The sequence below is a fragment of the Alosa sapidissima genome, chromosome 12 (genome assembly GCF_018492685.1).
Source record: "Alosa sapidissima isolate fAloSap1 chromosome 12, fAloSap1.pri, whole genome shotgun sequence".
NCBI classification, from domain to species: domain Eukaryota; kingdom Metazoa; phylum Chordata; class Actinopteri; order Clupeiformes; family Clupeidae; genus Alosa; species Alosa sapidissima.
Genome location: NC_055968.1, coordinates 16,905,139 through 16,919,444, shown reverse-complemented (window position 1 = coordinate 16,919,444; position 14,306 = coordinate 16,905,139). Strand labels below are relative to the sequence as shown.

Here is a 14,306-nt window from a genome sequence, read left to right as displayed (position 1 = left end):
GGGAGAGACCTTGAGATTCTGCAAAACACAAACGCAGCTGTCTTCCCTCTGGTCAGGAACGGAGGTGAGACACATTTTTCCCTGAAGATTATATTCTAGCTGATGCTCACATGCCCACTCATGCACTTCAGTCCACAGAAAGAAAAGAGTGGAGAATTGATAGCGGCAATCACATTTATTACATAACAGCCGCCTATCTAGAACTCCTTGAACGCCCTCACGGAGTAAATATAGCCTAAATATGTGCCGTTGTATTAAAATTTGATTCATAGTGAAGTTCCTTCGGTTAGCATTAAGGGAAAAATGTGTTAAGTATACTTAAGTAATAAATGTGGTAAGAGATGTTACATTGTGGGACAGTCTTCTTGAGAACTGGAGCTTCATGTTCTACTACTATTAGATCCGTAGCCTACTCACTAAATCATATACTCCACATGGCGAAGGAAAGGAATATTAACACTATTAACAGAGGGAGTATTTTTGGAGCTCCAAAAATGTGAGTCCCATATCTCGCCTCCCCTGATATTAACAGAATTGGCCAGACAGGAGGGTGTGTGTGTGTCTGTGTGTGGCCTCCAGGCCTCCCCCTCACCACACACACACACTGGAGAAGAGTAGTAAACAATACCTCTATGTGTGGACAGCAAGTTTCATGCCTCTCCATGAGACAGTGCCCAAACTCCACCTCCCATAACCCATTCAAGGCCGTAGTCCTGTCCTGCGCTGCTCCTCTCCTCTGACAGCTCCCGCTCTGGGGAACCCGGAGAAGGCTGCGGCTGATATAAAGCCAGTCTTTCTCTCGGGGCGCATCCTGACAACAACTGATGCAAGCGAGTCAAAACCCCTTTGACATGTGGCTGCCCCTGCTCCTACTTTTGCCACTGGGTATTGCCCCTATAAGCACCACACCCCTGGAAGACCGCGAAGACCGCAACTTAAAGCCTCCCAGACAGGATGTGGGTCAGAAGCACAGGTCGGATCACCCCGGGCCAGTTCAGTCGTCTGCTATGTCTGCTCTCCACGAACATGTGGGGCTTTTGGGAGCTGGGATGCTGAGAAGAGAAGCTGATGATGCCCATGGCCAGGGAGGAACTAGAGGTGTGTCGTCTGCATTTTTTTGGCTGTATTTTCCATGTATGTATGTGTCGATCAGCCATATTGATTTGTAGATGAGACTGTTCTTAGATCGTATTTCTGTATGTTTATGAGAATATTTTTGTGGTTACATCTTTTGTATTGTTTGCAAATTTTTTTATGTAATGGCCTTACGACAACTCCATATTGTCAATTTTTTTACTCAATTAGCGAGAAATGCATTATGGTCATTATTTTGCCTTCAAGGAAATCAGGAGGTGGATGTCCTGAAATCCAGCCTCGGCCAGGATGATGCACAGAAGGGAGAGGAATTGCTCACGCAGCCTCCAGTGATCAACATAAAGCCCTTCCCTTCCCTGCACAGTGAGGAGTCTGAGGAAGCACCATGTTTTGCCATGGCTGGAGGTTTAGGTAACGGACTGAAAGAAGCCCTGTCTGCCCTGCAAGATGGCTGGAGCAGGGAGAGTGAGTTGGGTAGAGACACCCTGACTCGGTTTGGGATTTGCACTGGGAGAGATGGGTCAGCTGAGGCAGGGCTCTCGGCTCTGGCCACACTGATTGCAGACAGAGATGGTGACAGTGTGGGCCCTTGGGCATCCAATCTGGATAAAGGTACATGTGTTATCGTTGTACTTATTTCACATTTAGTTGTGGATGTTCAGGATGTTCAAAAGAAATTCATTGTCAAGACTTGTCATATCCTGTCAAAGCTACCTCACAAAAAAGTCAATGTGTACCTTTTTAAGGAGAGTACTTTTAGAGTTGAACTCTAAACCTTAAACATGGTCTTTGTTCATTTTGTTTCGAAAGGGCATTATGGTATGAATAGCTGCAATGCTGTAAGAGTATTGATATTGCTTACTTTGGGTTTGTGTTATGTCAGAACTCTGGGTTCCTGGAGAGGAAGCAGGAAGCGTTTCTTTGACCTTTGAAGTTCCTCCGGCCTTTGAAGTGAGGACACACCTCAGCACAGTGGCTCCCACGATGCTGCTGTTCTTTGTTGCCTCCAAAAGAACAGAGATCCTTGAAGTTACTTTCAGCAGCGATGTGCTCTTTCCCAACAAACAGGTTAACCTCTGAGAACTTTTTTGTTTTACCCAAGCAAGACCGAATTTAGGCTTGATGGTGTTTTAAGTCCCCAACGTCGTCCTCAGGGCAGTGCTGCAACCGTCGACTTAAAGACACCTAATCCTAACCATAACCCTGACCCTAACCTTAACCTTAACCCATGCCTAACCCTAGCGCCTTCCAGGCAGCACTGCCTTGAAGACAACGTTGGGGGCATTAAACACCAAGAAACTGAATGCAGCTTCTGAAGCAGGGAGATATTTCCACTGAACCAGAAATCAAAATTAATTACAAAATGTCAATGACACTAAACTTTCAGGCACTAAAACCTAGCAACTAGTCACCATCTGCTTGTGAAAATAGCATTAACTTGTTGATTTCTGGGTCTCTCGGTTGCATAAAACTTGTCAGTGACTGCAAAAGACCCCTCAGAAATACAGTTTGTCTGCCTCTGCTGCTTCCTGTGTTCTTAGGCCCACATCTCCCCTACCAGCATTAGAGATGCAAATGCCAGATCTCCTCCATTTGCAAACTAAATGTCAGCCAGACAGCCACTCCACCCCAAAAAAGCAAAAAAAACTTCATCAAGTGAAATGTCTCAGTGAATAGAGAATATGTCAGCTACTGCAGAATCTGTATACTACCCCATATGCCATGTCTGACCAAGTGTCATGGCCCTTCTCCCAGACAGCATGCCTTTCAGTGGAAACTCAGTTCATCGTGCTGACCAGGAGAGTGCCTGAAACAGGAAGTCCTAGACTGCAGACCATACGAATCACTGTTGAGTTGAAGCAACCAAACAGGGGTAAGTACCTGTCTTTTCTTGTTTGGAGTTTGACCTATGTGAAAATGGATATTAATTCTCTATATGTGATTGAAATGATTGTAGGGCCAAATCTGTCTTTGTCTGAAGTTCAAAACTTTTTAATGAGACGTGGTAAAGAAGAAGTTGCCCTGAAGAGACCTCTGCTGGTCTTTTTTCCAAACAAGTCACCACATGAGGATAAACCTGGGGGCATTACCTCCACTGATCACAGGTGCGGCCTTATGTGTTAAGTGAAACTTGCAAAATGAAACTTGATCGTCGCTGAAGTGTGACTGGAGTAATGGATGTTTGAGTTTTGTTTCCTCCTTGTTTAAACAGTGCCCCATCTCCAGTGCTGCCACCTTCCAGAACGTACCAGTTCTTGTGTGAGCTCCAGAGGTTCCTTAGTGATGTTCTCCCCCAGAAGAAGGCGTTGTCTTCACCTGACGGAAATGCCGTGGCTCTGCCGCTGGCCTCGCTGAGCTCTATGCCACCCCTGACCCTGGGTGAGTCCTCCAGCGAGAGCCTCCTGCTGGGGTTACTGAACTCCTCAACGCCGACCCTTTTCTCCTTCCCCCAACGGGGCTCTGGGCTGCTCAGCCACCGAGTGGCGCTCTCTCTCCAGCCACCGCTGCTGTCCATGCTTCGGCAGGGGCTGGACGACGCGCTGGCCCAGTTTCGGCACGAGGAGGTGGGAGGTGGGCATTTGACTGACAGACTAAAGAGGCTAAGTGATCTTAGTGCCTTGCCAGCTGAAGGGATGGATCAATCAGGTGGTGAGAGAAGTTTCTCATTGTGTTCAGGACTAGGCTAATCCATGAAACAAGATGCATGATTTATATCCCAGTTATTGTCTCTGTTTAATCCAAACATACCACAACTTAATCTACTTAATCTACCTCAACACATGCTCACACATAAACTCACAACTCTTAATGAATTAGGATGAAATTGCCCTTTCCAGCAATGCCAGAATTGTCCTGACATTAGCATGTGTCTGCAGGTGATGGGGAGTCCGGTGAGGTCCAGTACTGTGCCCTGCTGTTGCTCAAGGCCTTGCAGACTGTCCTGGGGACCTGGGAGGCCGAGCGATCGCAGAGGTTAACCCGCGGAGGGGGCGAGGAGAGTCAAGGAAAGCACAACCCCTGTCGCCTGCAGAGCTTGACCATCTCCCTCGAGGCCTTCCTTCTGGAGCCTTCCGTGGCCACCATCAACAACTGTGAGGGCGAGTGTAGCTTCCCTTTGCCCAAGGGCAACAACCATGCCATCCTGATCAACAGCATGGTGCAAAAGGGGGGCTGGACTGGCCGCGCCCCCTGCTGCGTGCCCACAGAGTATGGAGACCTGCTGGTCGTGGAGCTGGACAAAGATGGCACCACCATCTCCGCCAAGACAAACATGGTGGCCAAGGAATGTGGCTGCCGCTGAATTAATTCAGAGTGATGTTTGTGTTTCTGACCACAGCCCACTAACATGACAGTGCACAAATATATATGGACTTGTGCATGGTTTTTTTTTTCTTTTTGATTCTCACTACCATCATGTAATTGTATTATAATTACGCTGTACATACGCTGATACATCACAACTGTATTTATTTCCCTATCTACATATTTTCACAATTGTGCTTTAACTGACACATTCCTTATGACAGTAAAGGTATTTTTATGTACGTAGGGTCTCACAGAACAGATGTTATTTCAGTAGAAAACATTAAAACCACTTCAGTTATGTAAAGGTGAAAGGCTGTTTGGAGGATTTGTAATTTTGTGTACAAATTGAAGAACATGTGACTACGCACAGTAGTAAGTATTGACTGACTTGCCCCAAGTAGCTTCTGAATAAAATACTATAGGAAGCAATAGCATTACATTTACATAGATGGACAAAATATTTGAACCAAGAGATGTAATTTATTAACAGCGACAAAAGTAATGTTACAAATACCGATTTATCAAAGCAAACATTGCTTCTCTTTCTCTGTTGTCCAATCTCTAATGGCTTAAGTAATGCTAGTGCTGAAAAAAAGTGTGAAATCTTGGGGTAGATCAATCTGCCCTCATGGCATGAGGCATAGTAACATCCTGTCACTGGCTTTGTTTCTGAGCTTATTGAGTCATGCAACTATCTGATGATTCAGTCATCACCGCTGTCACCATTGTCTCCTCTTCCAACATGTCCCTCCCCTTTCCTTCCCTCTTTTACTTTTTTTTTGTATCACATTCTCTATCAGCCTGTCTCTTCACCCCCTATCCCCTCAGTCATCTCCATCCAGTGCTTCCAGCACAGATTTCTCCCTCAGAAGTCTGACGGTCGGGTCTCGTTTATGGATCTTTTTGCGTATCGATCGTCTCTTTAGCGTGTCATCTTCCAGGCCCCAGTTCCAGAATGCCAAGGTGTCCCACAGCAAGCTGCCAGGCTGGTACCGACACAGAGGGAGCAAGTCATGTGATCAAAGCAGCACCACCCACTGTACACTGTACTGTACATGAGCGCCTGTACATTTCTCCCAAAGCAATCTCTCCCCAGGCAAAGAGACCTCGAACCAAGCAAGGTCTGTGGCTTTAACTACCTGATTAGTTCCGTCAGTCATGCTCAGACCATCCTCCTCCTCCAGGAAGGTATCCAGGGCCTCTGAAATAAAGCAGGATGCTGGATACATTAGAACCATGTGCTCAACAACACAAATAATCAGTTACACCTGGTAAACATAATGATAACAAACAATACTGAATCCTAATCTGTTTTTGATGATAATACAGAGGACCTGGCAAGGAGTGCACACCTGTAGACTGTAAAAAAAAAAACATTTCTATATGCATCTATTGCATGGGCCAATGGAATTGTTCATGTTCAAAGTTCATGTCAAACAACAGTAAAAAGAGTTATTACCTTGCACTTGCTCAACACTTGAGCTGACCACCACAATTATCATGGCCAGGGCAATACATCGGTTCAGTGTGATGCCTTTCCATGGATTCTCCACCTGACTCAACGATTCAACAGGAAGTTTCCGGCGATAGGGCACTACCATAACATAACAACACCATGTAAACAGGCACCTTCTGGCCTCATGAATCACATGATCTATGAGAAATCAATGCCTACACATAGTCTTCACATCCACTTAGCAAGCTCTAACGGTGGCACATCCTGTTAGGCTATATCTAAATCAAAATGTTACCCTTGTTTAATAGGTATGCCTAGTAGGAGTAATAAGCCAAAGCTGCATTGGAAAAATGTTTGAGTGGACTGCATGGGCCCCTACCATTTACATTTGACATGTTTTTGCTTGCACACAGGCATGCATTAGGTTTACTGTTTTTTCCCCCCAAAACCACTGTATAGGCTATTGTTAAACAAACTATTTCACTTTAAGATTAGACGCTGTAAGATGAAGGTAAGTAACAAACTTGAGGGCAGGTCTTCTTTAGAGCAATCAAGGAACCTGAAGATAAACAGGAAACCATTAGCAAGTCCCGTTTTCCAAGAAAACGTAGGCTTCAAGTAACAATAATGTGAATGCACTAGAATTCATCTTAAACTGCATTGTTAGGCGTGAAATTGTGATATTTCAGCAAATGGTAGCCTATGCTAGTCTACGTTATGTTTAATTTGAATGAATGACAAAGATATCCAAGTCTCTATGAAAACGGCTCAGTCTGCAGCTGACGAAACCGTTGTGATAAACATCCCAGAAGACTGTAGCCCACCACAACTACTTACTTTAAATAGCCAGGCTCAATCAAATTGGACCAAGAGTAAGATAAACACCGTCGTCTATGACCACAACATATGCTGATCCACATGCAAACAAACCGCAGACAATCGTGACCTTGTGAATTGGTATGAAAGTGGCCTACCTGGATTAAACTGTTGGGTTGTGCGATTGGATAAGAGCTGTAGACTTCAGAATCAGGGTGTCAACCCACGTCTCGGATTTTACTTCAGACACTTGACACTGAGCGACGGGCACAGCTGGGTCAGCAGCAAAAAATAAAAACCTGGCGGTGATATGGACAGTGTTTTCATCTTATGTGATTTAAACTCATATTGCAGGTACCTCGAACTAGGGGACATTCTCATCTGGCTGCATAGTAGGCTAGGCCTAGACTAGGTTGATTTTATTGTTAACCTAGCCTGCATATTCACACGGGCACGGTAGGCCTATGGTAACAGAAAATAAACCGCAGCTGCTCTAGCATCAACTTAAAATATATCTCGTTGAATTGTTAAGTCTTGAATTTGTAACAAATGTTATGTAAATCAATTTCCACGGTTGTTTCAGGGCATGTAAATCTCGGTTATGCAATAAAATATAGCATAAGATCATTTACGTAAGATAAAGCGCTCTGCCCCCATTATGACTCCATTCGGGCAGGGCCCGCCCCTTGCTAGGAAAACTGATCGTCGTTAGAAAAACAGTGTCATTTGGTGGAGAAGCGAGAGAGATCTGCGGGCTTGGACGTTGGCCGGATGGTTAAATCCAACCTACAGACGATACTAAATAGCCATTGTTTTGTGCGCGAAAAAGAGAGAAATATATCAAAAATGCCTATCATCGATCTGAATAGTAATAAACCCGAAAGTGAAAGGTAAGTTGTGGATCATAGAGTTGTTGACATGGAAATGGGCCCAACTTAGCTGCTATGTTACCTGTTTAGTTAGCCATCCTGCTGAGCTAGCTAGCAGTTTAGCATGCCTTTTCATCAAGATTTGGGAATCTGGGTAGGTAACGTTAGCTAGCATTGTGGGCCTCGTGCCTTGTTTACACGCAATACATTTCATCCAATATTGTAATATTAGTATGTTAAACTTGAGCGGCAAGTATTAAATTTGCCTTTGGTAAATACACGTATGTGCTTTATTTCCCAAAGTGTCATCGGAGTTCAATTCAGATGTACGTTGAACAATGGTTGAAATGCAAAGCGCTCGGCTATGCTGACTAACCAGTCGAGAATCCTATTAAAACAATTTAGCAATCGGACATGGTTAGCTACATAGAACTAGATAGCTTCTAGCCCGCTAACGTAACGTGTTTGCCTTGCTAGGTGAACTAGCTCTGGAGTCTAGGGTTGGCTGTATGCAGCTATATCTGTGCGATTGTCTTAATTAGCATAGACTAGCTTAAAGTAGTTGATAAATGGAGAAATTGTTATTGGGATGAACAGTAGCTCACCTATTCACGTATAAATGCATTCGTATACATTAATTGCATTCGTATACATTAATTAAAATAAAGGTACTGTTAATACTAGAAATGTAGTTAGCGGCTAGCTAAACTATGCTATGCTACTTAACTCGATTTGACATGCTAACGTTAGATGGCTATTTTGGCGTTAAAATGTGCTTGAACTTGAATATGGATAATGACCACAAGTAACCTTAATTCATCTGAGGGAGTCAAGGGCATTTATCCAGCCTTTTATGGTCTAAACAATGCCATGACAAGTGGTTAATAACATGGAATATTCTAGAAATTGTTGGCTAGGTCCTAGCAAAGGGTCCAATCTGCGGCAACGTTTATTTACCGTACTTACTGGTGGTGTTAATGCTAGCCTCTGGATTACCATAGGAAGCTCACGGTAGCAAATATTGAATATTTAAAATGGAAAGCGTGTAATAAAAATAAAGCCCAAACCTGCTGTCCCTCAAGTAGAGCTAGATTTATGATAGAATCTTTTAGCTCGCCTAATTTCCGTGCTCGTAGTTCCTCAGCCTTCTTGTGTTGCGTAGTTAGCTGCTAGCTAGTTAGCACTAGCTAAACTAGCAAGCAAATCCTCTGATTTGCAGTGTTACATCTACTTGCTACTTGTTTATTGAGACATGTAACGTAATGTTACTATAGTTTGGTCGAAATTGAATAACGTTAGAGCCTCAGTTGCCTAAACGTTTCAGACGGTTTAGCATTTAATAGCGATCGCTTTAAGTCCAGGTTTACAGTTGACGTTAACCCTAACCATGCGACGACCTAAATTCCTAATGGGTCAGATAGTAAAGTAAGTAATGTGACATTAGTGATATGGGCCATTGATCGAAACATCATTATTGCAGCACACTTCATGTTTAATACCACCGAGTCTATGATCAATTGATTAAATATAATGATTGTTGTCGATCATTTGAATTAAGGCAGGATTTTTTTTTGTATTTCAGGGGCTTGATTATTTTCAAGGAAATGTATAAGTCCGTTCAGTTTTAAGGGAAACAATTAAAGAGTTTGTCTAGTTGGTAACCGCCAACACGGTATGAATCGTGTAAAATCTAAAGCTCATCTACGCAGATTCTTAAAGTGGTCCACACGCTAGCATAGTGGTCCGCGTGCAGATGTGGTGTTGAACTACCTACGTGCGACTCCGAAGCAAAGTTCTGATGAATCACACAGATGAGTTGGTTTCAACATTGATATTGCGACACATATTGTAGCAACGCCAGTTTACACTTAAATTTGCGTCAAAATGCTCAGCGTGACCTTCGAAAGAGAAAGTGGAATACGATTAGCTTACTAGTAGCCTGACATAACTAGCATCAAGCTGTTAAGATGGGGTTAGTTAAAATAATAGGTACTTTATTGTCCCTTGTCTATAGTTATAAACACCGAAGTTCCTTATAAATGTAATGGCATTTAGTAGTCTACAGCCTGACAGCATCTTTTAAAGAAATCTGATGGTATTTTGTTGCAATCAGGTAAATTGTCCCTCATAACTTTAAATATTTATGTCCAGGTCAAGGTAGGGCAGTTGTATCCTCTTAAGTCAAGCTCCTGTGTACCACTCCATACCGTGTATGAGTGGGAACATGGCTTTTAATCAGTTGTGTCTCAGTACTCAGTCTCCTTCTGTTAGCAAACTAACCAGCTGTGCTGTTTGGCTAGCTAGCTGGGCACTCAGGAGGTTTTTTTTTTGCAGGCAATGCACTTTGCATGTTTGTGGCTTTTAGTGACAAGACAGTACAGAGTGACAATGCATCGTCATCTGCTACACTGGTTTCCATGACGCGCCAATCCCTTCCCAGCATCCCTTACTCAGGATGTCTTCCTAAGAGCCCTCCTGACCCGTGCAGGGTTTTTTGGCGGATTTGCATCTTGACATATGGGATTGGATGGGTACTGTTATTCTGGCCACTCTAATCCTCTCTCGTAATGCTTGTGATTCAGCCAAGTACGAGCCACTTCATTCATCTGCACTGTGATTCATTACACAACAAAAAACTGGTCCTCTGCGTCAATCACCCCAGCTGTCTGATGCTTTCTAAGCCCTATTTTATCTGTGTATGGTTTTCATTTTATTTTGTCAGTAAAGAGCCTGTAGGATTTTGTATGAGTCATGCTTAGGGGCTTGACAAGAGGTGTGTGTGTGAGACATAGAGGTTCAGACATTTCATCACACATTCACTCCACATGTCACACCACCTTAATGATGACGTAGAGTGTGCAAGTTGTTATGGTCATTCCCGTCTCAGAGACGATGCAAAGAGTGCTTATGACCACATTTCCTCATGCTTGAAACCCTGCTGACTGCCTCCTGCCTGGATGGCCTGAGATCCCTAATCATTTATGATTGGTTACATCAGCAGAGTTTTAATAATTAAACTTTGACCCTCTAAATGGCACACTCTAGTGGTAATGTTTGACAAGAACAGTTGGTGCAGAGTAGAGAGCAAGTACAGTGAACACTCTGATCCCACATTGCTTAGAAGTGCTAGCGAGTCACACATTGTTGTGACAGACCACACTCTGAAACTACCTCATTGTAAATCCACTGGCCACCTTGGCAACCAAGGCTCAGTTCTCCATGGTATGCAAACACGATCAAATTAATTTGGAGTGTTTTTAAATATGTTGTTAATTCAAAAGTATATTGCTTTCAACCCTAGCATGCTCCATAATGTACAGATACAGCAAATATAACTTGTAGTTATCGGTAACTAGTGCTTGCAGTCTTACAGATTAATTTATAATGGACCTGCAGTGTTTTTAAGTGCTCTTTACTCAGCAAATTCACCATGTAATGCAGCCCAGATGTAGTTTGCCATTATTTACCTTGAGCATAGCTGCTGTTTGTTAAGTGACACACTAACATGGAAATCGGATGTTATTTTACTGAACAAAACAACTTGCAAACCAAATTCCAAATAGGAATGAGTTTCAACAAGGAAATGCAACAGTTTTTATTTGTATTACCAAATCGTGTCGGCGTCACCATTCCACAAGATGGCTGTTTTGAGGCTTTGTGAAGCCAGGACCCAGATTCCAATCCCCGTCATCTGAAGAATTTGTACTAGTTTTCTTGAACAACTATTTTGCTCCATAAACTTAGAATAGCTTTGTTGTAAACAATGGAAAATTGGCAGAGATTCTCTGAAATGGTTAGATAAAATGATGGTGGGAAGAGAAGGTTTGAGGTTTGTTTGCTCAATTGTTTACAGTGCATTGCACTCTGAACTCCTTCTTTGAATACAACAAGCATGTCGACTTTTTGAAAGGTGGATGTGGTTGTTAACATTACCCATGTTTTTGGAAAGGTAGCCTCATGTTAATCATTGCTTGACGGTACAAGTAAACAGCCTAAACCTTGCCTGATTGACTTCCTCAAAACAAAACATTTGTACAATGTGAGCAGTCACAAGATTTGCCCTATGAACAGTTCCTCTTTTGCCTCAGCCTATATAGGAATGTTTAGTAATCAACTTATCACAAGACAGTAAGTTAAAATGAAGTAAATTTAATATGAAGTGTCTCTCTCTCTCCCTCCCCCCCCCCCCCCTCCTCTAGTGTGCGTCGGTGCTCCCGGTGTTGCAGTAACCCGTGTCCGGGGCCTCTGTGGTGTTCCTGATGCCCCTCTCCCACCCCTGAAGATCCCAGGTGGGCGAGGGGAAGGCCAAAGGGATCACAATCTTACAGCTAAGCTATTCTATTCTGTAAGTAAACACTTATAATTCACACACACAGCCTCCCAGCTAACCAACTCTCTCCTGTCAGTCTGCCAAGAGTTTAATTAGGCTTCATCCATGTATGGGAAAGACTAGTCCAACTAGCTATTCAAAACAAAGCAAGCATGCCCTCTGTTAAAAAAAACTTGAACTTCTAGTTCAGCAACTCTGCCCTGCCAGGCCTTTTTGCCACTGTCTCTACCAGGCCATGGTGTTCTATCTCGCCATTGGATGTTTCTTTTTCGGCTGAGCTGTACTGTCCTCTATTTCCCATGTTCTTGGCAGCAGTTAATCTGTCCAGTCCAGCCACTCTCAATCTCTGTGCTAATCTGCTCTCTGTTCTCGGTGGCTTGTCTGCCCCGTTAAGAGCCCTGACAGCGACAGTGGCCTGCCTAAGCTCCTCGGTCTCCCCGAGCGACCGGCTTAGCGGTCATGAATGTTTTTTTTGTTGTTTTTTTTCATTTCTCAGTGAATCTGTTTGCAAATGATATCGTAAACCCAAGTGGTCTCACTCATGAGTACACCTTTTTTATTTATTTTTTATTTTTTTGGTCACCGAACACAGTGACCGAAAGACCAAAATAGCTTTGACAGATTTATGAACAACATCACAACCCTCAAGGGAGTCTGTGACTCTCCCTCAAGTGAAATTACACCCCAAAGCTGTGTGTTGTGATGAGCCAGTCCGAGCCAGCGGTTTGACTTCTGGGCTTTTCCATGTCCTTTGGGTAGGGAGGATCGGGGGGCTGCACGGTATATCTATACACTCAGCCATCCCCTTGACCTTTACTGTATGCAGAGGTGGGGCTATTATTAACCTGGAGGGGGGCGATTTTTCTTGAGCGCTTCTTTTCCTTATGTGTCCCTTGCTATGCTGCAGAGCCGGTTCTGCTCTCACACTCTGTCTGCTCTGTGTGTCCGTGCAGGATTCTCATCTGCTGGTTTTTGAGGAGCCTCCCCCACAGACTGGCCGAGTGCGCTTCCTGCTGTTTGAGGCGAAACGCGCCGAGGCCAAGGCACCGGCCTGGAGGGCGGCACTGAAGGGGGCCAGCCTCTATGTGGAGATTCCCCCTGGTGTCCTGCCCGAAGGCAGCAAGGACAGGTGGGCACGAATGCGCACACACACACACACACACACACACACACACACACCAATTTCACAAATATACTACCTCGAATATTTCATATTACATGTTTATTAGTCTTTAGACTGATGGTCAGTGTGTGTGTGTGTGTGTGTGTGTGTGTTTCCAGCTTTGCTCTGTTGCTGGAGTTTGCGGAGGAGAAGCTTCACGCGGATCACGTCTTCATCTGCTTCCACAAGAACCGAGACGACCGAGGTGAGTCTGCCGTCAGACTGTTTTGCATCTGTCTGGTTCCTCTTTCACTTCTCCCTGGTTTGCTTGTCTCACTTCCCTTATTGCCCAGATAAGTTACACTCTTTCTCTCTTTCTACCCAGCTCAACTGCTTCGGACGTTCAGTTTCCTGGGCTTTGAGATTGTGCGACCAGGTCATCCCCTCGTCCCTTCCCGCCCTGACGCTTTCTTTATGGCTTACAGCATCGAGAAAGACTCATCTGACGACGAATAAGCTTAATCCTCTCACATGCATACACACACACACATGCATACTCACACACACATTCACACATTCTTTAATGTACACACCTTTTTTTTTTTTCCCACCATCATCCTCAGTGAAGGATAAAGATTCAAGAATTTAAAGAAGAAAAAAAAACAACTAAGTAGACATTTCCAGTGACTTTTGTTTTTCATTTCACGCCTCCCCTTTGGAGTTGTGCTGTAGAAACGTGACATTTGCACTTGTTTTGGGTCTGGATATGGGTCTCATTCAAGCCTTGCTTACACCTGGCACACATTAACTTGTTACCTTTCCTACCAGGGCTTGTCCCAGTTCACTGAGGCACCTGCCTTTCCTCCTCCACTGAGTCGAGGCCACTGGAGAGGGAGGGCTGTCTGGCTGATATCCCACTCACTTGACTTATCAAATGGCCCAGTGGAATGTCAGCCATTTTGTTTCTGCCTATCCAGTTACCCTAACGCAGTTTGAGGAACGGAGGTGGTGCGAGCAATGAACTGGGATGGATCCCCAGGATTCTTATTTGTTTGTTTGTTTCTGTTTAATTATCTCTAGTCCTCCAACTCCCTCCATCCTCCGCTTTTACCAATCATCTCTAGGGTGTAATATTTATGATTTATGAAGGTGTCCATGCAACATTAAAAACATTATGTAAGTAGTTTTGTTCTCATGGCTATTTCATGTTGATTTTAATGTTTGTATTGATTTTTTTTTAATGTGTGCATGAATCTTGAGTTTTAGTTGTGATTTTATTGAGACTGAAATCTGCATGTTGTAACAGTGCACAGAATAAAGTGCTCAAACAGA

General features: G+C 43.8%; 2 protein-coding genes across 2 annotated transcripts; both read left to right on the top strand.

The window, feature by feature from the left end:
* Positions 1-734: 734 nt before the first annotated feature.
* amh (anti-Mullerian hormone) lies at positions 735-4,712 on the top strand. Its single transcript, XM_042112009.1, has 7 exons — positions 735-1,098; positions 1,342-1,707; positions 1,979-2,163; positions 2,851-2,968; positions 3,053-3,200; positions 3,308-3,744; positions 3,972-4,712. The coding sequence occupies exons 1-7, from the start codon at positions 825-827 to the stop codon at positions 4,394-4,396; spliced, it is 1,953 nt and encodes a 650-aa protein (XP_041967943.1). The 5' UTR covers positions 735-824; the 3' UTR covers positions 4,397-4,712.
* Positions 4,713-7,380: 2,668 nt separating this feature from the next.
* Positions 7,381-14,306, top strand: oaz1a (ornithine decarboxylase antizyme 1a). The gene is given in 6 exon segments (XM_042112012.1): positions 7,381-7,563; positions 11,742-11,799; positions 11,801-11,887; positions 12,826-13,001; positions 13,154-13,239; positions 13,360-14,306. Coding segments are annotated over 6 exon segments (657 nt in total). The 5' UTR covers positions 7,381-7,444; the 3' UTR covers positions 13,491-14,306.